The sequence below is a fragment of the Microcaecilia unicolor genome, chromosome 12 (assembly GCF_901765095.1).
Source record: "Microcaecilia unicolor chromosome 12, aMicUni1.1, whole genome shotgun sequence".
NCBI classification, from domain to species: Eukaryota; Metazoa; Chordata; class Amphibia; order Gymnophiona; family Siphonopidae; genus Microcaecilia; species Microcaecilia unicolor.
Window position 1 is genome coordinate 33,210,156 of NC_044042.1, and position 26,167 is coordinate 33,236,322.

The following is a 26,167-nucleotide window of genomic DNA, read 5'->3' on the forward strand; positions in this document are numbered from 1 at the left end:
TTACTGAAAACACATTTTATAGTAGAGCTTAAATATATAATACAGAGCAAGTGCTACCCAAAAACATCAAAAACAGGGGGGGGAAAAAAAAAAAAATATATATATATATACACACACGTTTTAACAGCCACTGCACTGAGAAGCCATGTGCAGGAGAGACACATTGCAGATGAAGAGTTCACAGCTTAACAGACTTCAGACACCAGTAGTTATAGACCAGTCATTCCTTCTGGCCAATGATAACAGTGCGAGTAAGGTTGGGTTCTATAAACTTGCACAAGCCTTCTTTCTCACAGAGCACACACTAGTAAGCAAGAGGCCTTGCGATTTGTCTGTATGAGATCAGTCTTATATTTTCCATTTACAGCAAGAACAGATAACTAACTAAGTCACAAGTAAGCCGGTGAAATCCAAAGTAGCCAGGATTGTACTGGTGCTGCTGGAATGCACACAGAGAGGGTAGCATATTCCAGCATGACAAACTCTAGCAACCCAGTTTCCTTCAAGGACTCATCCAGAAGCTGCTTGCCTCCTGCTCCACTGTTTTGGACCTCGTATTTGATAGTTCCTGACTGAGGTCTCTGCTGCAGAAAAAGGATGTACAGCTTCCATATCCACGCTGACCGTGCTTGGCAGGCTGGAGCTGATGCAGTGGGGAATGTACAACCACTGTCCTTACATGTTACGCTTCATATGGATGAGCAAATCTCTCTGCAGACCAGCATCGACTGCCATTGCAGGCCTTCCTACTGGTGGGTCTGTGATGAGAGTCAGTTTATTGAAGACTCCACGGCCAAAATAGTCAGCTACCACTGCAAAACCATCACTGGAACATTTAAGCTGCAAGAGAAAAACCAACTGAGATGAAACAGGAAAATGAAGGAGAAGGCAGCCTAAAAAGAAAAGGCAGTCAAGTGCAGACACAGTGCTGGGCATAGTACCAGAGTGAGACAAGGGTAGTGATGAGCACTGGAATTGCCAGGAGAAAGATAGTGATGATGAAGGGCACTGGAGAAGGGAAGGGTAGTCCTGCAGGTGGCTGACCTGGTGCTGGAACTGATCATGCAGGTCCCGCTTCTGCTCCTGGGCTCTGATCATGTCCATGACTTTGCGGTTCTCAGGCATACAGGTGGGACATTCTGCATCACTCTCAGCATAGCTTTCAAAACAGTGCTGGTGGAAGGAATGCCCACACAGGAAATGCACAGATGGCAGCTCTAGGCCACTGCTGCACATGCTGCATTTAGTCTTCTGAAATATCTTGGGGCTGATACGAACAGAAAAGTTAATGTTGCGATCTATGCTGCACAAAGAAAGCAGCCCATCCTCTCCCTCCCTTCACCCTCAGGGCTCACCTTGTTTTGAGCTCTTGAATCTCCTTTCGGATTCGGGAAGTTTCTTCTCTGTATCTCTGGATGCGCTGTTCATCCAGTTCTGTCTGGTTGTTCTGCTGCTGCAGTTTGTTGATGAGATAATCCTTGATGACAGAGAGCGTGGCTGTGGAGTTATGAGCCAGAGTCTGCACCACTACAAAACAGCAGTAAACGGGGGAGGGGGGGGGGGGAGATAAAACCATCAACACCTCATGTCTCATTTTAGCACAGAAAAACAAAAAAGCACCAGGGGCCTCCGGAGCTGGGATAGCAAAATGTTCTTTATTATAAGATCCGACACAGGCCATGATTCAGCATCCATACCTGCATCAGGGGTTTGATTAAAAACGGATATCCGGGTTTAAATAAAACCACATCAGGCTGCAGCTGAATTCAAGCCACATCACAGAAGCATGGCTCACCAGAGGCCCCTGGTGCTTTTTTGGTTCTTTGTATTCCCATCTTAGCATAGGGCATTGTTATTTGAGCAGGCCCCAAGAGGAAGGGAAAGTACAGCAATGCAGAGTGAGAACACATTTGCTTAGAATTCTGAAAACAATGGGACTAAGGTTTAAGATGCTTTGCGGAGTTAGGCCAAAATTGAACAGTGGATACCAAGCTTCCAAACAAGTAAAATATTTCCTCAGTCAAGTGTTGGTGATTTGTTAGCTTTTATATTTTACTTTTTTACCTAGAAGAGGTGGCATGAGGTTCTTCTTTTCAATGTGTCTCAGTACAGCTGTGATATATTCTTTACAGTCCTCCTCGTTCCGGGCAAAGTAACTGAGAGCCTGTTCCCACAGGCAACTCTGCTGGTCTCCATAGCGCTCACAGACTTCAATCACCTTCTGATACTGCTCATGCTGCATGTGATAGTGCATAATCTGCTGGAACCTGAAGAAAGAACATGTGAGCTCAGCCTCATTGGCTATAAAGAGCAGAGGAGGAGACATGCATGACAGCGAGAGACAGAGCAGGAAGGGAAGTGAAAGACACGTGCAGAGAGACAGGAGTAGGCACAAAAAGACTTCTCCCATTCTCATTGCTAAGCTCCCAGATGGTAATCTCAGGAATGAAGCATCTTACAGCTTGCCCTGTTCATACAGGTACAGCACCCCATCCTTGAAGTTGTGCATCTGACACAGGATTAAAGCTTTATCAAAGACTGTCTTGAAATGGCCACTTTTGAGAAGGGAGATAGCCTCATCCTGAAGTTTCTGCTTCACCTGTACAGAAAGAGAATGTAAGTCAAGTCAGAGTACATCGTGTCTACAGTACTGGTATCCAGTATTTTTTAGATGTGGCCTTAAAGAAATTGAAGTGATATTTTTTCAACCCTCACACACACACACACACACACAGTGAGATACCCTATTATCTCTGAATGGACATGCGTTGTCCACTACCTCTCAAGGCACAGACTACCAAGAATGAAGTGAATTGAAGGATGGAACAGTACAGACCAGTAAAAACAGGTGGAGAAAGGGGCTGATAATAAGCAATACAAGAAACTTCTCCCAAATACTTCTCATAAACATCCTCCCATGACACTTCCTAACATGCCATTTAACTTAATGACATCAGTTTTTTTTCGATGATTACGCATGGCAGATGCCTTGCCTCAATACTGCCTATGCAGGCAGGTATGCAAAGGGTAGCCTCAGTTCTTGAGAGCTGCCAATGGTCAGGGTTTACAGATATTTCTAATGAATATGCATAAACGAGATTTGCATAAAATGAATGCAGAAGGCACGTAAATTTCAAGCATATTAGGGATATCCTGAAAATCTGACTCATTAACGGCCCTTGAGGACAGAGTGAAAACCACAGGGGTAGTCAGTGGACTAAAATGGTGGCAAAAAACGAATATTGCTTTTGGTACCCAGCCCCTCCCTTTTGTGCTCATAGTCCTTAAATGGAGAGCAGTGGCGATCCCCACACCCCTGGCACTCAGGGAGGTCACTTTTCCTGCCAATGTACATGAACCTATCAACCGTGTCCCATGCTGAGGGCTGGGCAGGAAGCATGCCAGCTGCAGTTTGAGGATGGAAGCACCAGATACCTGTGGATCTCTCTCGTGTGCCCAGTTCTGGAGCCGAAGTTCTAAAAGTGTGTCATAGACACCTTGTGGAGAGTCTGGCTGCACTTCCGTCATGTGTTCCAGGAACACCTTCAGTTCACAGGGGTTATTTGCAAAGATTGGAATAAATTCTTCAGCATAAGCCTGAAAGATTAAGAAAAGGGCAAGAGGTGATTACAGATTCCTAGGTCCTAATGGCTGTCAGATTACAGCCAGAAGCCCCTCCCCCTCATAAGCTGACATCACCACAGATGAAAAACACCAAGGTCTTGGCACTCTGCTATACAACACTACATATACCAAAAACAGAAGCATGAGACTGTCCTAAAACGTAAGAGCTGTAAGAATGTCAAATACTCAACTTCAGTCTTCAGATTGTAAGACATTCACTCTTTTGGTTTTGTGTAGCTTACATGTCATGCAATATTTATTATTTTAGCTGTCAAACCTTTAGTTAAAGTAACTACACCCCACCTGTCTAATAACTGCATCTAAGAGACCCTATATTCCTTACCCTCCTGCTCTCGTGTGCCTCTTGCTCCTCTCCATTATGGTGGTAGTCTGTGCAGAGGGTTTTCAGCAGCTGGGTGGTCTCACTGGGTACATGGTGCATGAGAATTTTGCCATAGCGTTTCATGTTGCTCTCAGCCTGGAAGAAGGGAAGCTTGCCAATATAACTCAATGCCTCCTGGTAATTCTGAATAAAAAAAAAAAAAGGAATGAAACCACATCTAGGTTAGTCCTGGGGTTTTACAGCTGTACAACACAAATATACAAGCAATGTAGTCTGAGATTTGGATCCCCTCCATTCACCTAGAGCATGTACCTTGAGATCCTCCAGCTGTATCTTTAAGTACCACTCATGATGTGCGTGTTTCTCTGCCAGGTACACTGCATGTATATAATACCCTGTCTGCCGCAACACCTTTATAGCTGTCTCCACATCAAAATGGACCTCACTTTCGCTGGCCTAGGGAGACACAGGACCTGGTAATGAATGGTGAGAAGTAACAAGACAGGAACATATCATGGGAAAGGACCAGAGACATACAAACACCTGCTATACTGAAAGAGAGTTATAGGCACACAGCAACAAGCACAACCCTGTGCACTGAGCTTCCCAAACTGTAGGTCAGGACCCCAAATGGGGTCACAAAACCTGTCTTTGGGATCATGAGTTAGGTAGGCTCTCCACAGATACATCATTATTCTGCATCTTAAGGTAGGAGGTCACACAGTTTTATCTGGCTACAACTGTGCCACAGCCACAAAAAAAAAAAAGAAAAAAAGAAAGATACCAAGAGAAACACTGGCAGATAGTAACAAGTGCCAACCAGTTACCTTGATGAAACCCTCGAGCTTGGCGCTGTCCTTCAGCTTGGTGTAGCAGTTCAGCAGTAGTGTGGTATGGTCAGCATTGGCCAGTGACTGATGGTGCAGAGCCTGCAGGTACGCTGTCAAATTGTGGATGCGCTGTGCATCTAGGAACTTCCTGATTACATATGAAGGCTCCAGTTTCCCTATTGTCCTAGAGAGGGAGGGAAATCAGAAGCACAAAAGGCACATGAAGACAATATATGTGTTGGGGGGGGGGGGGGGGGGGGGGAAGATTCAATAAATGGCACCCAAAGTTGGGTGCTGGGATGATCTAGTGTTCTGTAAACGGGCACTTGCACCTAACTCTGGGCACCAGCACTTACACCTGACAAAACCTGGTGTAAATGCTGGCACCCAATTTATGGCAGTTAGTATTTTATATAACATTATTCCTAACAATTATGCTATGTGACCGGTACAGGTGGTGCCTTGTTGGGGAGTTGCCGGGTAGGGGAGGGAGCTCTGGATCCTTGATTCTGAGTCGGAATTACAATACAGGAAATGGTAGTTTCCCTTTAACTAGAAAAACAATTACTCTCATAAGACTTAGGGCTACAGCGACTGCCTCCAAGAATCCAGGAAAGGAGGAGAACTGAGGAAAAGCTAGCCCAGATGGGAGAAGGATTCTAGAAGGGGGAGGCAGGGAAGTCTTGCTAAACAGCACAGGGAGCACTGCCCATATTGGGAAGGGCAGTGGGAGGAGCCTGGTGGGAGCCTAATAGGACAGAAAAGGAGGTTGGCCTGTGAAGTGGTGGAAGCACCCATAAGAAAGGTGGGGTATAGTCTCAAGGCCCCATCAAAGCTCCCCCTGGAGAGAGGGGGAGGGAGGCCTGAAGAGTGCTGCCTGCCGCCACAAAAAAGATAGCTGCATTAGGCTGAGAATTCCAGGATGCAGACCCCTAAGCAGGAGTCCAAAGATGGGCCTAGGAAGAGGTACTTACCTTAAGGTATTACCATGTGTTGTTGCTTTGTTTGGACTAGGGTTTTTGAAGTGAAAACTTTGTTTTTCTTTTGGAACTGAAAGTAACAGCCAGGGGTGCAGGACAGGACCATAATGTCATGTTGAGTGTTGTCCTGTATAGGGTGTGGTAGCAGTTAGGCTACACGCCTGAAAGAGTGTAGTTCAGAAAGGAAGCAGTCTGAGTTTTGAGAAGCAACGTGAGGAACGCTGGTTAAAGAAACCACCCCCTTGAGAAAGTGCCAGTGTTTTCTGAGCTATCCATTTGAATTAACAGGTGGAGTTGGACCAGTTTGCATATTCCACAAACTCCCTAATCCAGTTTTGTTCTGGTAGAAGTGAAGTACCAGAAGGCTCTAGAAATATAAGGACTGGTCTCTTACCCAAAGAAAGAGGGTGTCATACAGGAGGTCCAGCCAAAAAAAGTTGTGAAGTCACCCTGAGTGTACACGAGTCTGGGAAAGAGGACTACTGCAGTACTACTACTACTACTTAACATTTCTAGAGCGCTACTAGGGTTACGCAGCGCTGTACAAATTAATAACTAAGGACGGTCCCTGCTCAGAAGAGCTTACAATCTAAAGGACGAAATGTCAAGTTGGGGTAGTCTCGATTTCCTGAGTAGAGGTGTTGTGATTAGGTGCCGAAGGCGACATTGAAGAGGTGGGCTTTGAGCAATGATTTGAAGATGGGTAGGGAGGCAGTAAAACCAGAAGCCAGAGATTGACTGTCTGAGCATTTTCTTAGTGGCAAAGTCACTCACTATTGCTCTGCAGGACTGCTGGCTGGGGCCCTTGTCACCATTTGGTGGCCGTAACTGTTGGCCACAGGATCTCATCACAGGGCATACTTCAAGGAATGCCCCCTAATCTTCCCATGCCCCTCCCAAAGCCATATCCCTTTTTAATTGCATGCTATGAAATTTAGGTGATATAGAATTGCACTGAGAGGTCAAGTAATGTGTTGACCAGAGTAAATGCGTTACTGCTACGTTCTGGAGGCCCCCCTTCTCCAAATCGCTTTAAACATGGAGCCTTTACGCTATTTTCAGGATACCACTGAAGATTTGGACTACAATAAATTAGCAATCCGGCTCACAATGTAACACACTCAAACACAAAGTACCAATTTCTTAGAAGACAGATCAGAGATGCCAAGGATGGTTAGACTGTGTGGTCAATCATTTTATAAATACCATATATAATCACATATAAGCCAAGTAAATGTTACCCCCTTTTTTAGGGGAAAAAAGAAACTCTAATATAAACCAAGGGTTCATATTCCAGCATGACTCCCATCCCTCCTCCTCCTCCTCCATCCCCCTCACCCCAAACCAGAACAGCTCCCCACTTACTCCTTCCTTCCTCTCCATGAACAAACAAGGTCCCCTCTGGGCCTACCTTACCGCCCTGGTAGTCAAGTAGCATATTAAGGCAGAAGTGATCCCCACTCACTCCTGCTCATGCTGTCTCTGTAATGAAAATGGCTGCCACAAGATGGCTGCTTCAGCTTCCAGCAGTAATTTTGGGACTATCGCCAGCACAGGCAGGATTTCCTCTACCATTCTTCTCTATGCAATATGCACTGGCAGGTCCATCACTTCACCCCTCCCACAGTGGTTACATCTAGTGCAATGTATTTTGCTTTCATCCCACCTTCCATGGTTACCGTATATATTGCTGAATGGCTCCGTCATGATCCCCTTTGTTATACAGATGGTCTCCATATTGCCTGAAGATCTCTGATAGACCGTCACTATCCAAATGTTGGCTCTTGGCCAAGTTAATGGCCATTACAAACAAGTTCTTCTTAAACAGCATCTGCAATGTAAAGAGAGGTGCTCAGAGAACCATCAAGATTCTTATAAATCCTGCTCTCCCCATTTACTGGATCCTGGTGTCCATTCTATTTGTCAAAGGTAACTGTGCACATTATGTTGCCCCTGTTCTATTAGATCAACGTGTTCCATCCCCTTATTAAAAGGCTGCCAAGAATCCACATCACAGGGCAGTTAACCTTGCTTCTCACCCTCCCCCAATGAATCAGAGATTTGCCATTCATTCACCAGAGAATGCAACACCCAGAACCCTATCAAATGACAGCCACACAATTCCTCGATCCCACAGCCAGAGGATGGTAGCCCCTATTCCTCCCCAACTAAAGCACAAGTCTACCATCCCCAAAGCCATACTTTGTCCCCAGGCACAAAGAGGAATACCAAATGTAAGGGTCTTGCCTCCAGCTTGGTCTGTGTGTCTCTTTCCTGCAGTACGTGCAGCCTCCCATCCCGGGTCAGCACATACAGAGACCCCCATTCCGCCAGTACATCAATCACATCCTCGAATACACAGCTGTATGCAACAAATTTATTGTACAAGTCGTACACACTAAGAGTCTGCTTATCCGAACTCTGCCCCTCATGCCCCGCAAACTCTGACCTGGAGAGAAACAGAAGGCTTTAAGCACTGGTTCTGCTTTCTATGGATTATCATCTAGAACAATCATACAAATCACAGGGAGAAAAACTGGTATTCAATGCTTTCCACATATTAAGCTAATCAGAAACTTCATAAACTCTTTGCGAAGGATCTTCAGATGCATTCGGTATATTTAACTAAAATGCAACAAAAGGTATCTGAAAATATTTGGATGCAGCATTTTTCTCCTGGCCTCTTTTAAAACTTCAAGGTCAAATCAAAACTAGTGTTGATCAGGTACCAGGGAGCCTTCGTTTACAACTACCCAGGATTTCTGGGGTTGTGAGCTCTACCAGCCCCAGTCAGCTTAGAAAATGGAAGATATGAGCCAGGAATGGCAAGAAGAAATTCCATTTATACTGGGAAAATATATTTTGAAAGTAAAAAAACAAAACAAAAAACCCAAGAGAAAAATCACGGCTAACAGAACCCCCCCCCCCCCCATTCTGACTCCAAAATCTGTACCAAAAAGGAGAAATTAGGTCTTACCTGAATCTTTTTTTTTTTCCATTAGACCTTCTCACTATTTCAAAGGATAGTTGTGTCCATCAACCAACAGGTGGAGATAGAGAACTGAAAACTGAGCCAAGACATCTCTCTTGGCATCCAGTCCAGCTCCTCACTATTTACGTAGGCAAGAAGAAGGAGAAACTCAGAAAAATCACAACCACCTTAAACAACTCGCTAACCTAACACTAACCAGACGAGCAAACATATGTGGACTTCTCATCTCTGGACAACTGAAAGAATAAGAGGATATGCAAGAAGCACCAAGCAAGGTGACAGTGTTTGACCCATCACTTTGCACCAGCTGAACATCTCAGAAACCTCAGGCGGGCCTCTGGAATAGTGGAAAGGACTAATGGAAAGAGAATTTATCAGGTACGACTTAATTTCTCCTTTCACTACTTAGCTTCCCACTATTTCAGAACCTATGGAATGTTCAAAAGCATTATCTAGAGTGGATGGGATGCTGTTGCCGCCACCCTGAGGACCAAAGCCCCAAAACTGGCTTCAGAGGGTGCCGCAACATCCACCTTGTAGTGTTTGGCAAAGGTATGCAGTGTCAAACTCATCGCCACCTTGCAAATATCCGGAGACAGTAAGGTAGTTTCCGCCCAGGATGTCGCTGTACACCTGGTAGAATGAGCCCGCAAGTCCTTAGGAGCCTGCTTCCCCTCAAGCAAATCAGCTGACGCCAGTCTCCTTCAGCCATCTAGCAATTGTGGGCTTCGAAGCCATGACTTCCAGATATCTAATGAGGACTTTATCTAATGAGGACTTTAATCTGAAAAAGCTAGAAGAATGGTCTAAGGTTTGGCAATTAAAATTCAATGCGAAGAAATGCAAAGTGATGCACTTAGGGAGTAGAAATCCAAGAGAGGCGTATGTGTTAGGCGGTGAGAGTCTGCTAGGTACGGATGGGGAGAGGGATCTTGGGGTGATAGTATCTGAGGATCTGAAGGCGATGAAACAGTGTGACAAGGCGGTGGCCGTAGCTAGAAGGTTACTAGGCTGTATAGAGAGAGGTGTGACCAGCAGAAGAAAAGAGGTGTTGATGCCCCTGTACAAGTCGTTGGTGAGGCCCCACCTGGAGTATTGTGTTCAGTTTTGGAGGCCGTATCTTGCTAAGGATGTAAAAAGAATTGAAGCGGTGCAAAGAAAAGCTACGAGGATGGTATGGGATTTGTGTTACAAGACGTACGAGGAGAGACTTGCGGACCTGAACATGTATACCCAGGAGGAAAGGAGGAACAGGGGTGATATGATACAGACGTTCAAATATTTGAAAGGTATTAATCCGCAAACGAACCTTTTCCGGAGATGGGAAGGCGGTAGAACGAGAGGGCATGAAATGAGATTGAAGGGGGGCAGACTCAAGAAGAATGTCAGGAAGTATTTTTTCACGGAGAGGGTGGTGGATGCTTGGAATGCCCTCCCGCGGGAGGTGGTGGAGATGAAAACGGTAACGGAATTCAAACATGCGTGGGATAAACATAAAGGAATCCTGTGCAGAAGAAAGGGATCCTCAGGAGCTTAGCCTAGAATGGGTGGCAGAGCTGGTGGTTGGGAGGCGGAGCTAGTGTGGGCAGACATATACGGTCTGTGCTGGGGCTGGTGGTTGGGAGGGGGGACTAGTGCTGGGCAGACTTATATGGTCTGTGCCGGGGCTGGTGGTTGGGCGGCGGGGATAGTGCTGAGCAGACTTATACGGTCTGTGCCAGAGCCGGTGGTGGGTGGCAGGGATAGTGCTGGGCAGACTTATACGGTCTGTGCCAGAGCTGGTGGTTGGGAGGCAGGGATAGTGCTGGTCAGACTTATACAGTCTGTGCCAGAGCCGGTGGTGGGTGGCAGGGATAGTGCTGGGCAGACTTATACGGTAAGTGCCAGAGCTGGTGGTTGGAAGGCGGGGATAGGGCTGGCCAGACTTATACGGTCTGTGCACTGAAGAGGACAGTACAAATTAAAAAAGTAGCACATATGAATTTATCTTCTTGGGCAGACTGGATGGACCGTGCAGGTCTTTTTCTGCCGTCATCTACTATGTTACTATGTTACTATGTTTATGCAGATTGAAAAGCTTCAAGGAAGACTATTGTGTGTCTGTCATCTCTGCGAAAGGACGGAAGCTCCACCGATTGGCATCTCAACCACTTTCGGAAGGAACCGTGCACAGGGAGACCCCCAACTCCAAAAAAAGTAAAGAAAGGGATCTCAACAACAGAGCCTGAAGCTCCAGAACCCTACGTGCCCACAACACAGCCACCAGGAATGCCATCTAAAAATCTGGCTTTTCAGGCAAGCCTTTCGGGGGGGGGGGGGGGGGGGGGGGGGGGGGGGGAAATCCAGCCAGAAAAAAAAAACTCTAACCCTTTGTCAGTCTCCCTTCTTTTTGCTCTTTCCTCTTTGTGTGATTATCTTTCCTATCATTAATGGAGTTCCTTTCCTTTTTCTCCTGTATTTACCTTAGTCTGTACACCACTCTGTTCCACTCTGGTGGCTACAGCAGCCTGGCAAGTTTCAATAACTAAATAAAAATAAGTAAGTATGCCTTCCAGAGTGGCTCACAAGGAGGCATTTGAAGAGCCCAAAGGACTAAATTAAGGTTCCAACTTGAGACACAGCATACGAAAGGGAAGTTTGCAAGCAGTACGCTTCCCACAAGAAGCGAAGGATATCCAGGTTAGCCACAAGAGACGTCTTCTGTAGTCGTCCCCTGAAACAGGTCAAAGCCATAACCTGAACTTTTAAAAAACCCAACGCCAATCCTTTCACAAGGTCTGACTAGAGAAATGCTTTAATGTGTGCAATCTGAGTAGAGAAGGGAGAAAGTCCACACTGAGAACACTAGCCCTCGAACGTCCTCCACATCCTTGCATATGCCATGATGTAGAGTGTTTCCAAGCCTGGAGCAAGATAGCAATGACCGAATCAAAATAACCTTTTTATCCCAACGGAGCATTTTCCTCCATGAGCACCATATCTCCATCTTCTGCAGGTACACGGCCTACTGAAGCAAGACGATCCCCATCCAGAAGTCAAATCAGGTCCACGCCCCACGGCCTCTGCAGCCAATCCAGGGATACGAGAATTATTTGACCCCAGTGCAATGCAATCCTTTTCAACATGCAACCTACCATGGGCCAAGGAGAGAAGACATACTGTAGATGTCTCTCTGGCAAGAGCTGAAATAGGGAATTGATCCTCACTGAGCCTGGTTCTGACAGATTGAAGAACTTAGGCACTTTGGCATTCCTTTTCATTGCCATCAAGCCCATAAATGGAGAATCCCATTGGTCCACTATCAGCTGAAACCCCTGGCTGGATAGTTCCCATTCTCCCAGATCCAAGGAATGCCTGCTGAGAAAGTCTGCCTCCACATTCAAGAACCACATGATATGAGCTGCCAACAAGCAGAGATTTTTCTCCACCCAACTCATGAGGGAGGCCTCCTCCACTGCCAGTGCTGCCGGTCCCACCTTGCTTGTTGAGATATTCCACCGCTATTGCTTTGTCAGAGAAAAATTGGGACCGGGGCCCCTGCCAGAAATGGAGCGGAGTCGTTTAAGGCATTCTGCACTGCCCTGAGCTCCAAGCGATTTATTGACCAGAAACTCCTGTTCTGTCTAGGTGCCCTGTGTCAGATGGAACTTGTATGAGCTCCCCAACCCAACTTGCTGGCGTCTGTTGTCACCACCTCCCACTGTGTTATCAGAAAGGAGCTCCAACGGTCAAATTCCTGGGTGACACCACCACTGCATACTCCATCTGGCAACCAACATCCAAGGAAGATGAAAGTCGTACTTCTGTGATACCAGAGGCTGAGAACAGATTCCTGCATGAACCCTTGCCCATGGCACCACTTCTATCACCGCCGTCATTGACACCCCCCCCCCCCCCCCCCAGAACCTGGACGAAGTCCCAGACCCTGAACCTGCCTTCACTGAGAAGACAAATCTGTTAAACTAGCATCGACTTCTTGAGCTCTGTGAAGATCCTCTCCAGTGCTGTATTGAATTGAATGCCCAGATGCTCCAGCATCTGCAATGCAGTTAGTCTGCTCTTGATCTCCCAATCCAACGACTGCAGAAGATGGGCAACTTTGTCCGTTGCTGCCATAATGTCCGAATAGGATGCTGCATCTGCTGCTCAATGTCGCAACCAGAGGTACAAACGTGTCGTGACAGCCAAAGACATACTGCAAGCCATAACCCCGCAACATGTCATAAATAGCATCTGCCAAGAAAGCCAACCCTACTTGCAGATGGGCGTTATGGCACCATCTGGTATTGCCAACTGCTGATGCTGCTTCAGACATGCTCTAGCCATGAACTAAGTTGCACATTGTCACTTGAAGGCCCAAAGAGGCCACTTCAAAGGAATGTTTCAGTGAGCCGTCTAGCTTCCTATCCTGTAGGTCTTTTAGGGCAATGCCCCCTTCCACCGACAAGGTGCTCTTCTTAGTCACTGCCGTAACCAGGAGTCCACCCTGGGAAGCTGCAATTTATTTTTCTCCTCCAGAACTAATGGGTAGAAGAGCCATGTCTCTTTCCACTCTCAGTCCTGCATCCAGCGAGACTCATTCTGCTGAAATCAGGTCCTGGTTGTCTTGATGCACCTTGATGGAAGGCCTTATAGAATGACCACCGTCCACTCATGATTGACGAAGATGGAACTCGTGACTCCGAAGCAGAAGACTCCTCAATGAAAAGCACCACCAGTATGCCTCAAAAATAGTACTGAGCCCCTCTTTACGAAACAACCTTGATACTTTCGGATAATGCCCCTTTTCAGGAGGGAGCTCTTCTCTCCCTCCTCTAACAGCTCCTTCAAACGATGGTTCCTCTAAACAGACCAAGAACACATCAGATAAGGATGGAGAAGCAGAGACAGCATCATCTGCCCACTTCTGGAGGTCTAAACGAGATCCCGATGCAGCTGAATGCTCTCTTGGACCCCGAGACTGTAAAATGGTGGCTGTGCTCTGCATTTGATCAGAGACTGCTTCTCACAGCCAGTAGGCCCCAACAAAATAGTGCCTGTTCCTGTGCTCTCCTATATCAAACTGCACGCTGGCCTTGCCAGAGAACCCGAAGACCCTGGCAAATTTGGATGCTGCACCCAAACCTGAAAACGTGCTGCCACTAACTGTTTCCTCCACACCCCGCAGGATTCCTGGCTTGCACGCACTTCAAAGCCCCAAAGCAAGTCAACAGGTCCCACTTCGGGAACTCCGCTTAACTGCCTCCACCGGAGTCGCTATTCACTCCGACTGTCACAAGCACACAATGAGGCATATTTTCAAAGCACTTAGACTTACAAAGTTCCATAGTAACCTATGGAACTTTGTAAGTCTAAGTGCTTTGAAAATGAGCCCCAATGTGTCCCAAGTCAGGATCCCTCCCCTGTACCAAGCAGAACTTGCAGCCGTCCAACCGGTTCTGAGTAAAAAAGTTTAGTCAGACTTACCACAGATAAGAAAGGCTCAGGACTGATGCTCTGTCCCAAGCTCTCCTGCAAACCTCTTTCGTTTTCCTTTCTTTCTTTAAAGTTGTTGTGCTGGAAAAGGAGAACTTCACAGGGAAGAAGTGAAGGGAGGGAAGAAGTAAACTTGCAGGACACAACAGATAGGGATCTAAAAACCTCCAGATATGAATCTGCAAACTCAACCCACCTGCAAAGCTCAACTGGGAGCTAATTGGCCAACTGGACCAGGAGCAAAACATTCAGAGCCAGAGGCTGAAAAGTTTGTCCATCCATCCGCCGGAGATTAAAAATACTGAGGAGCTGGACTGGAGTCTCAGCTCAGTTTTCAGTTCTATATCTCCACCGGTAGGTTGATGAACACAACTATCCCACAGGTTCTGGAATAGTGGAAAACTACGTAATGGAAAGGGAAATTCTTCTGAGTGTTCTATCGTTAAATTAGTGGCAGGCTTCAGTCGCCAAGGCATTCCTGTGCATGCTCGGTTCATGCTGCTGAATTGAGCATGCGCGGGAGTAGGCATAGGCGACTGAAGCACACCACCCATGCTAGAGGAGAAAAAGTTAAGCCGAAAGGAAAGTTTTAAATTATAGGTACTCCATTTACAATACCAAAAAGAGAGTCATATAGTAACGTAGTAAATGACAGCATATAAAGACCCAACGATCCCATCCAGTCTGCCCAACAGTCATACTTATTATCAATTCATGATTAAATCAACAATGAATGGGATATTATACACTTTATGACAAGTCTTTCTTTGCATTTCTGGGACATAGACTGTCGAAGTTCGCCTGGCTCTGTCCTTTTGTTCTACCTACTGGAGTTGCCATCAAAGCTCACTCCAGCCTATCCAAATCCATCTTGTTATTTGCAGGACCCAGACCATAAAAGTCTGCCCAGCACTGTCCTCGGTTCCAGTTACTTAAGATGCCATTGAAGCCCTTTCCAACCTATCCTAAACTGGATTGCCATATACAGACACAGACCTATAAGTCTGCCTGGCACCAGCCTTAGTTTTTCACAGCCGGAGTAGCCAAGTGTCACTCACACATCCATTCCCTGCAGCCATTTAAGGGTTTTTTTTTAAATAATTTTTTTTCTACCATCTATTTTCTAAATAGGGTTCTCATCTGTGTTCATTCCACGCCCTCTTGAATTCCGTCACTGTTTTTGTCTCTACCACCTCCCTCGGGAGGGCATTCAAGGCATCGACCACCCTCTCTGTAGAATGCCTCCTCCACTGGGGCAATGAAATGTAAAGACGAGTATAAACCACACCCTTGTTTAACCTGCACCAGACATCTCCTGACTGTAAAAACATGTACAACTCATGGGTTATATTTGCAAAAATATGGTACCGATAGGTGATATATAAATATTTTAAAATAAATACACTGTCCTTCTGAAGAGGTCACCATTGATTTCTTGAATAATGAAGTAAATACTTTACAGGTGTGAAACTATTAATAGCACCCTGTTCAGAAAGAATCCTCCCTCACTAGAAAGGAAAATGCTTAAAAAAAAAAAAAGTCTCTGTAAGTAGCAGTTTGCAGGTCACACTGGAACAAAAAGCAACACGCATGGATCTATAGCACAGAGTTTTTGACTGCACCTTATTATGTTCATATCTCTACAGAGACACAGAAATGTATGGAATCTTACTTTGGTGAGACCTTACTATCATTGGACACAACGATAAGGTATCCCCGGTACCAGTGAACAATCAGCTTCTGTCCATCGAAAGCAAAGCAAGGTCCACGCTCATCTGGCTGGTAGAGGTAGACGCACTCATTTCTTGCCACAATGAACTGCGCATCCTGAGATGGGTCGCTGAGCGCCGAGCAGCGTAATCCACAGCCATGCATATCCAGATCTATTCGTGGGTAATCTTTCTGCGACAACTCATAGGACTGGGTACAGGAAAGAAGATGTGCCGTTAGGTCAAAACAGTCCACAGACCAACTACTCAGGATACCAGCCCATCTCATTCTACCCGCCTACAAACATCAAAACACTGCCTTCTACACCACTTCAGATCTCAACACACCACTTCAGATCTCATCACTTCAGTCACACAGATGTAAAACTGTGCAAAACAGAATGTGTTTAGACAGATTTATGCCAAGACAAAGTAGAGAGACTCAAAACTCAAAATAATATTAGACCAGCAACAATGGGTTGTGGAATACTAAAGTACACGGGCTGGAGGGCTACATTATTTAGTCTGGAGGTTATAGCAGTTCACTGGAAAACCTTGACACCTCTATTGAGGACCATACAAGAGAAACTCTGTTACATATGTGAAATGCACAAGCTAAAAGCTCTGAGTGCTAATAAATTACAGCAAAAAGTAAGTGGGCACGCTTTTTCAAGTGGGTCAGCATTTGATAGGCTGTGTATATGTCAATTTAAGAATGACTGCAGGTGAGAAGATCTAAAAAGGGTGCACTAAGCGAGCTTTGTGTGTGTGGGGGGGGGGGGGGGGGGAAGAAATGTATTGTAAAATGAAAAGGATAAAATTGAAAACATTAAAATTGTGTTTATATTAAGACTACTACATTCACATATACTGTGTTTGAAGATAAGAGTTCAATAAAGTTTCAGTTGAAATAAATAGTAAGTAATAATCCAAGGACATTTGAGCACGTACACTCTCTGTAGAAAGTCTTTACAAACAAGGAGAGGGTAATCTAGCAACACAGATCCAGCACAGGTGTTTTAAGGCTAAAAGCTCAGCTGAGACAAATGCTCTTTAAAGCTTGTTAAAGTCCATTTTTACAATGCCCAGAATATAAAAAGACACAACACTAGCCACTTTTGTTCAGCATCACTTTACCTGCACATTCTCTGTGGTGACAACAAACAAGTGAGTGGATTTACCGGCCTGGCGGAAGGCGAGGCCAGTTACAGGATAATTGCCTTCCTGAAGGATATGGGTCTTGCTGTGTCTGTCCCGTGTGATGTCCCCTTTTGTGAGCACCACGCTGCCATCTGTGAAACCTGAAGACAGACAAGCAACAAAATCCCTGGAATTTCCAGATCTTATTTATCCTTCACAGACAGGAAGGGCTTCTGGTATGAATTCTCCCCTTTCACTGGCCTTCTAGGGACATATCCCCTCCCAACAATTATGTGCTCTTCTAGGGTCATGTTTCCCAAACCCATTGCAACCAGCTCTACTCTATTTGTCTGGGATGATATCCTCTTAATGTTTCTCTGCTCTTCTGGGACATGGATCCTCCCCCCCCCCCCCCCCCCCCCCCCCCCCCCCCTAAAGTAGCACAAGACCTAAGCTTCTGTGGATTCTTGCAGCAGCCAACACATACCAATGGCCATGAAGTTGAGATTCTCATGGACAGTGAGGCAGGATACCACTGTGGGTTTATTTCCTGGTATTGCTGGGAAAATCCTGGTGCAAAGAGGGTTTCCACCATCTCGTTTCTCCAGATTCCAAACTTTTACCTGCGAAGTAGAAACAAAAGACTTTATTGGATCATAAGTAATAACACTGTAATACAATACACCACTTGATTTTGTAGCTGTTACCAAATAGGGGGCATTCAATGCCATCTCTGTAAAAATGAGGCTTTCTAGTTCATTGTGTATGTACTATCTGTGGTAACTGTATCCAAAAAGATATAAAAGAAAAAATTTCCCAAAGACTCTAAAGAGAAGTGTTCTTCACTGAAGGCCCGGGGCCTGTAGCAGCACCTATTGACCTTGTGCCCCCCCCCCCACCCCCACCAATCTTTCCTCTATACATAACAATTGTTCTGTTTTCTACCTGCACTACTTTAGTTCTGAAGTTTGAACCATATACTTCCTAAACTATCACTCTTTTCTCATGAGATTGAAAGAACAGTGAAGGACTCAGGACACTATGCAGTTCAAACCCCTGAAGAGTTATGTGGTGCTGGAAGAAAATACAGTAGCTGTTTCAGACGCCAACAAGCCTCTGTACAAAACGGGATGAAAAAGTGGAGTAAGGGGTCAGTTTGAAGGTGTTGCAGGTACAAACATGATGGTGAAGGCTGACAAACTGAGATCATAATCAACACACTCTTGCTTCAATTACTTTCATGTTTTGCACAAAACTGGAAACACTGCCCTAAGTAGTACCTAGTAGCAGCATTTAAGGCTCACAATTTCAAGTTTCCTGAATGAGCCTGGGAAAACTGAGTCCTAGTCCCTGTTGATATTACAGAAAGTAGGGTTTTCATTATATGTAAATCTCTCTTGTGCGTTTTCACCAACTGGCTGTGGGATGTCCAGAATAACTTTCAGAAGTCCTGCACTAGCTGATGGTAATGAGTAAAAAGAGCTGGGAGTGGCCTAGTGGTTAGAGTACTGGTCTAGACATCCAGAGTGGCCGGTTCAAATCACACTGCTGCTCTTTGTGATCTTGGGCAAATCACTTAACCCTCCATTGCCTTAGATACAAAATTATATTGTGAGCCCTCCAGGGACTGAGAAATACCCAGTGTAACTGAATGTAACTCACCTTGAGCTACTATAGAAGAAGGTGTGAGCAAAACCCAAATAAATATAAAAGGAATAAAAAAGTTCTGGAAAGCAGTTCCAAATCTCAGCCCAATTCCAATCCAGCCAGAAGCACAAATGAGCACAGGGAAACTATTCGGTTACAAAAACAACCCCCCCACCACACACACACACAACATAAGGTAACTATATAGTAAGATTGCAAGGGGAGGTGAACATCTGAACAGCAGGTATTTTATTCCAAATGACCACTTAGAAACAAGTCTTACTGTAAATTTTATTTTTTTGTAGTAAGTCTTCACATGGAATGATTCATCTATACAGATTAGGTGAAAGCAAGGAATAAATTATACTAATTTCAAATGCCGACTTACCAGAGGATTAATCCCTTCCTCATCTTCACCAACAGAGACCAAGATACTATGTTGTTTCAGCTGATATAGATGTGTTACTCTTAGTTTGTATGCCTGGAAGGAGCTGAGCTGCAAAGCACGAGACAGAAACCAAATCTGACCTTCCATATGTGCACTTCAGTTAAGGAACGCTTGGAAGCCATATAGATCACTCTCTATGAGAAACAAAATATATCTTTCTCCTGATCCCTCAATACAAATCAGTTGGTTGTATACAGCTGCTTTCATTAAAATGTAATCTCACAGCATTTTATACTCAGACTCCTCCTAAAAATGGTATAAAAATTCCACTGCTATGGTAATACCCGTATGCCTCACCCCACTTAACAGAAGGGCAGTCAGGGTTATCACCAGGACAGGGAAGATAGCGAACAATGCCCCGTGATGCTATGCACAGGTGCAAAGGCACACGCTCCCTGGCTTATTTGAGCATGCGTACAGTGACCAGGGCGCCATGTATCATTATGAGACACAGTGATCCAGCTTGTTTTCCTGGTAACCCCCTCTCCCTTCCAATGAAAGGATATCGCCAAAGACAAGGTTGCCCCGGCCAGAGTCACAAACAGTAATGGACGAAGGCAACGAGAAGAATTTGCTGCTGCCACTATCCCCTGGTTCACACACAGTCTCCTTATCAAAAAACACAAACCGCCGCCACTGTAGATAGGCTGCCATCTTTCCAGTTCCTGCACCTATGTCATGTGACAAGAAGCAAAATCACATAATGTTCTCCTTCTAAGGTCTTCAACAGAAGGATCTTGAAATGTCACACAAGTGAATGACTTCATAGCATTTAATGCACATTGATTCCCTTAACACTTGTTAGGCCCTAATACTGCTTGATGAATTCCCCCCTTAGTCATTAAACTCCAGTAAATGTTAGTAGTCTGCCACAGAAGTCATTGTATTCCTTTGGTCCCTGTGGCAGATTAAATTAGTAAATGACTCCTTAGTCTCCTGAATTGCTCTCCTATACTTTCCAGCTTCCTCTTCTGTTTGTTTTTTTCTTGGTCTAACCATCGCTTCTCACACAAAATAACCCAAAAAGAAGAGTGTTTTATTAACAGAAAAAAAAATAAAAAGAATGAGTGGAACAGAAATCTAGTGGTTATAGCAGAAGTCTGAAAATTGAGGAAAACAACATTCGCAAGGAGTGCCAGTGGGAGAACTGGGATTTGATTTTAAGAAAGTCAATTCACCCTCTGTTGCCTCATGTACAAAACTTAGGCTTATATTTACTAAGGTGAACTATAGGCACATTAGCGTTTTTTTTAACGTGCATTAATGATGGACGTGTGTTAAACGCTAATGTGCTCATAGGAATGTATAGGTGAGTTAACTTTTAACGTGCCTTAACTTTAAAGGCGTGTTAAAAACGCTAATGCATCTTAGTAAACATACCCTTTAAGATGGCAAGTCCATTTGGGTAAGGAAGTATCTACTTAACCAAAAATGGCAAACTGATTGTACCTTATAGGCTAAAAACGTTTGCCGAAGACTCAATTTGGTGAGCCCGTATTGACAAGATATAATAATTTATTAAATAAATTAAACTTCAACACTCCAGAAGTGGGCACAAGGCCCTTTACAGCAAACAAGCTCGAACCCTAAATGGAGTCTGGTGCAGTCTCATGCAAATCTCCAATAAGACTCTGCAAAACAAGCAGCCATTGTCAGGGATTTGTATGAGACTGCATTTCTTGAAGCTCCAGAAAGGGACCAAATGTATGTAAGGCTTCTTTTACAAAGCTACACTAGCGATTCTTGTGTGTTAAATGAGAGGAAGCCCATTCAATTCTACTACTACTACAATTCCTATGGGCCTTCTCTCGTTTGCTGTGTGGGAATCGCTAGCACAGCTTTGTAAAGACCCTTAATAAGGAACCCCCAGAAGCAGTTGCAAGTCATCTGTCACGTTGAACTGTTTTCAAGATAAGTGACATTCATTGCTTTTCTAGTGCTAAATGTTTCTGGGCTCTGTGTTTTCAATTCAGTTTTGGTGAAACCTTGAATTGGATTTTGTTATAATTAGTGCTACATACTGTGTTTTGTATTTTTTTAAGAGCACCCATTTTTTTCCTCCAGTTTGGAGTTTTTTTTTAATTTTCAACTGTACCTCAACTTTCCTTCCCCTCCACCTCCCCCAAATAATTTTAAACCTAGCATAGAATGAGAACGTTGGAGTAACAGCCTAAGCAATAACCTAATTAAAATCAAATCTTTATGCATAGCTTTCCTACTGTAGCTCTAAGCAAAGTAGGATTAATTTACAACATATAATCATGGTACAAAAATTCTGAACACCTAATTCATCCCTTTACCTTCTGAAAAATCTACTGTATTTAAGCCATTGCAGACAACCACTGCTATAGTGTGCTCTAACAGGAAATGTTTAAAGTCATTACTGCAAATGAAACAGGGCTTTATCAATAGAAACGGCTTTCAGAAAATTGCAGTCCCATGTATGTACATGGGTCCATTGCATCCATATTACCCATAATGGTGAAATGTAATCCTGGAGTGGGATTTGAAAAGAATGCACAGTTCATGTTTTTCCTTACAATAAGTACCTATACAACTTAAGTGTAAATATATAGTTGTACCTTTTCTTAGGCAATTTTCAAAGTATGTGTGTATGTTCACATATAAACTTAGTGTTAAGTCTACAGATAAAAACATTACTTGTGAACAAATTTGCACCTATGTGGCCTATCTTAAAAGTACCTCATGAAAATATTAGGATTTCTGCTGAATTAACCATAAGGCAAAAAAAAAACAAACAAACCCAAAGATCCTGCTAGGCATTTCTCTATTATCTTCTTGCATTAGTGCTCTTTCCCATCCTATAGTGATCATAGCTGGCTGGTTCAAGGCACAACAAGAGTTAGGTATCATCTGCCATTTTTTTTTTGTTTTCAGTTAAAGGAATCATGTTTTAATCTAGAACAGCACACATAAGGGCTAGACTCCCACATATGACCAAATTGAATTTTGCCAACAGGAAGCACTGCTGGTTTAAGCCATTGAAAGCATCTGTAAATGCTCAGTTATTCACAGTAGTAGATAGTAAACATAAATGAATATTATACAGAAAGAAACAGCTGAATATTACACAGTAATAAATATGTTTTTGGTCTTCTTCTTGCTATTACACTGAAGGGGGAATTCATCAAGCACCGTTAGGGAATTAACGCGTGCTAAATGCCAAGAACCCATAGGTATAAAATGAGCTTCTTAGCATTTAATGCGTATTAATTCCCTTACCACATTAGGACATTAACGCTGCTTTCCCTCCTTAGTCATTAATCCCCACTAAATGTTAGTAATATACCACAGAAGTGTCTTTTCCTTGGTGTAACCACCACCTTTGACACAGACTCACACTACTCATTTCATTTGTTATAAATAACCCAACAAGAAGTGTCTAAAAAACAAACAAAAAAAAAAAAACCCAGACTGGAATAACAGTCTAGTGGTTATAAAAACAGTCTGAAAATCAAGGAAAACAAGGCTCACAAGGAGTGCCAGTGGGAGAACTGGGATTTTAGAAGACTCACTTCATCCTCTTATCTCAAGATGGTTAAGTCCTTTAGGACAAGGAAGTATCTACTTAAACAAAAAATGGCAAACTAATGGTACCGTACAGACTAATCAATTTATTGAGGCATGAGCTTCCCATGACAAGTGTACACACTATCAGATGAACATATAAAAATATGAATAATCACATTTTGGAACCAACTGTGTGAACCCTAGGCAACCAAGTGACTCTGCTTCCCCCACCCTCTGCAAACAAGAAAAACATGTTGCTCAACCCTGTAACCCTTATACACTGGTACTTTTGCTCTCTATATTCATTTCTGTGGGTGTATGGGGAATGGAAGTTGATTTACGTTATCTCCAAACATCACACCATCTTTTTGGGTGCACCAATGGGTGCTGGGATTTAGGTGCATAATTGGGAAAGTTTTAGGGCTAATGGTACCTCTTCTCAGATGGAGACTTAATGACATGACAGGTGGGGGTAGCCAACACATAGTGGACAGTTACGGCATGGACTGCTCAAGATGCTGCTTCTTGCTCTATAGAGCCTCAACCGATTATATCATTTGTTGACCGCGTACAGGACAGTTAAAAGGCCCATCAGCAGGCCCACACCTCCCAAGCCTGTGAGCACTGCATATATATCCTGAGTAGAGAGGTGTGGTAGCTGTGTTAGTCTCAATCAGCGATGGCTATATACAAACATCCGAAACCCACAGACAAATGCTGCTACCTCCACAACTCCAGCTTCCACCCTTCACATACAAAAGATTCATTATTTACAGCAAAGCCATAAGATACCACCGTATCTGCTCTGACCCTGGGGACAGAGACAGACACCTCAAAACCCGGAATGCATCCTTCAAAAAGAAAGGCTACAACCCCAAAATAATCTCCAAGAATATTGCCTCCTCCCTCAAAACACCCAGGGAAAATCTGCTACAGTACAAAGAAAAAAAAGCCACAGACCGAATCCCCCTTATAGTGACATACAACCCAGAGCTGGAAAAATTAAGAAAAATCATAACAGATCTGCAGCCTCTACTTCAGGAGGATGAATTACTGAAAGAGACATTCCCATCCCCACCAATGCTGGCTTTCCGACAGCCACCCAACTTAAAACACAAGCTAATTAGAAGTAAGCTCCCAACACAGACTCAAAAAGAAAAGAATGGCACACATCCTTGCAATATATCCACCTGCAAACTATGCCAAAATATCTCATAGGACCCCACGATCATTCACAAAGGAAAAATAGTCAACATTAAGGAATCTTTCACATGCTCATCTTCCAATGTGGAGGAGTGGCCTAGTGGTTAGGGTGGTGGACTTTGGTCCTGGGGAACTGAGGAACTGAGTTCGATTCCCACTTCAGGCACAGGCAGCTCCTTGTGACTCTGGGCAAGTCACTTAACCCTCCATTGCCCCATGTAAGCCGCATTGAACCTGCCATGAGTGGGAAAGCGCGGGGTACAAATGTAACAAAAATAAATAAAATAAATATATCATTCAGTGTAAAAAGTGCGATGAAGGCTGCTACATTGGAGAAACAAGTCAGATGCTAAAGAAGAGATTTAATTTACATAGACATCATATGAAAGTACAAACAAAGATGTCACGCCTGTGGGACAGCACTTTACAAAACCAGAACACTGTACCAGTGATTTCATGGTAAGGATCCTGAAAGGGAACTTTAAAACAATCCAGGAACGTAAGACCTTTGAAGTCAAAATGATTAAATATTTTGACACCTACCAGACAGGACTTAACAAAGATCTGGGTTTTCTAGCCCATTACAAAGCATAAAATTGTATTGCTTTGTAAATTGTAGCGCTCTCCTGTCTCCCACCTACCCACCCCCCAATCCTGTTTGACTGTCACTGAAATGCTTTGATGTTTCACTCATCCCCTGTCTCCATGCATATAGCCTGTCACTGAAATGCTTTGATGTTTCGCTCATATATACTGTCACCTACCAACATTTGCTTATTTCCGATCTGACGAAGGACAACCTTCGAAAGCTAATCCAAAAATGTATTAAGTTATGTCCAATAAAAAAGGTATCATCTTATTTTCTTTACCATGTTTTATTTCTATTGATTACATGTATATCCTAAATCCTGCCCTGTTCAGAACTTGAGATCATGACATAAAGTGAAAGTGGATGGCCTTGACTAAACATACAACAGACAAGGTACACAGGAAATAGATATACAGACAGACCATAGCACACTCTTCTCTCATTTCCACAGCCAGAGTTAGTGGAACCGCTTTCACCTCCAGCTTCACAGGCCACTGAGTTGATCTTTCACCTCAGATTTCGCGGCGCCCCGTAGAGACTCCTCAAGCTGTTCTTTTCTACGGGGATGCTCGTGAGATCTGGATCGTTACTGTTCCCAGATTTCCGTACCCTCATCTGGGCTCGGGCGACAAGGCCACATTCTCACCAGCAGAAACGGGGAAACACGGAATGCCGGCGCCGCGATTCACGCACTGGCTCAGGTTCCGGGTCACCACCACGCCACCCCAGCACTCTTATCCCTGGGCCACCACCTCCACGCGCTGCTCCCCGAATTCTTCCTCCTCTAGTATCTACACGCGCTAACCTTCTTGGTTTTTCACTACTTACCTCCTCTAAGATAAGGGGAGCAAACAGCTGCAAAATGCTGTTACTTTTCCCTCAGAGACCTGGTGTCTCGCGCAGAGGGCGGAACGCGGCGCCATCTGATTGGTGACTGGACTTGCCCGACGTCACCTGCGTGTCCTCACTCGCTAATCAGAAAAGAGCTGCTTTCTTTATTGGACCAGAGAAGTGTGGTAGCCGTGTTAGTCCACTTTTAAAGGTAAATCAATAGAAATAAAACATGGAAAAGAAAATAAGATGATACCTTTTTTTATTGGACATAATGTCCAATAAAAAAGGTATCATCTTATTTTCTTTTCCATGTTTTATATTTAAATGTATAAATACATGTTTATTTATATTCTGCCTTGGATTCTGTGGGTTTAGCAGAGAGATGCAGGCTCCAAGCTCTGACAATCCCCAACAGCCCTCACTGATTCACATTTACACAACCAAACGTTGAGTTTTCGATTTCGGCTTTGGCTGAAGTAATGGGTTTCGGTTTTGGCCAAAACTGAATAAAAACACTTTTGGTCGGCATCTAGTCTGCAGACTCGTTTTGACTTTGGGACACAGGTATGTGCCTACTTTGTCGACACAATCGATCCTTCCTGCCCAAGTACACAAAACTCCACTAGAAGCATCTCCTTCATGAAGTTCTATAATTACGGAACATCAACATGCATCAAAAGTTTTGACACTATGAATTCGTCTCAGATCAACACACTGAAGACCCCAACCATTAACGCTACTACTATCACACCCACCCCTGGCCTAACATCACTCACAAACGTGTACCAATAGAGATTCACAGAGCAGTTCGCGATGCTTCCG

The 26,167-nt window shown here is 44.2% G+C and overlaps 1 protein-coding gene across 3 annotated transcripts; it reads right to left on the reverse strand.

Moving 5' to 3' along the window:
• VPS11 (VPS11 core subunit of CORVET and HOPS complexes) lies at nucleotides 1-25,429 on the reverse strand. Of its 3 annotated transcripts, none has more exons than XM_030221308.1 (17): nucleotides 25,340-25,429; nucleotides 19,695-19,859; nucleotides 19,129-19,277; nucleotides 17,581-17,716; nucleotides 17,091-17,254; nucleotides 15,917-16,164; nucleotides 8,025-8,226; nucleotides 7,457-7,608; nucleotides 4,795-4,981; nucleotides 4,280-4,423; nucleotides 3,968-4,150; nucleotides 3,436-3,597; nucleotides 2,460-2,599; nucleotides 2,065-2,267; nucleotides 1,356-1,527; nucleotides 1,045-1,267; nucleotides 1-840 (listed from the first exon to the last, which is right to left on the reverse strand). In XM_030221308.1, the coding sequence occupies exons 2-17, from the start codon at nucleotides 19,840-19,842 to the stop codon at nucleotides 676-678; spliced, it is 2,778 nt and encodes a 925-aa protein (XP_030077168.1). In that variant the 5' UTR covers nucleotides 19,843-19,859; nucleotides 25,340-25,429; the 3' UTR covers nucleotides 1-675. The 3 variants fall into 3 exon arrangements, with proteins under 3 accessions (XP_030077168.1, XP_030077169.1, XP_030077170.1); XM_030221309.1 differs by lacking the exon at nucleotides 25,340-25,429 and adding an exon at nucleotides 25,158-25,321; XM_030221310.1 differs by lacking the exon at nucleotides 25,340-25,429 and adding an exon at nucleotides 25,023-25,151.
• Between the last annotated feature and the right edge of the window lie 738 nt (nucleotides 25,430-26,167).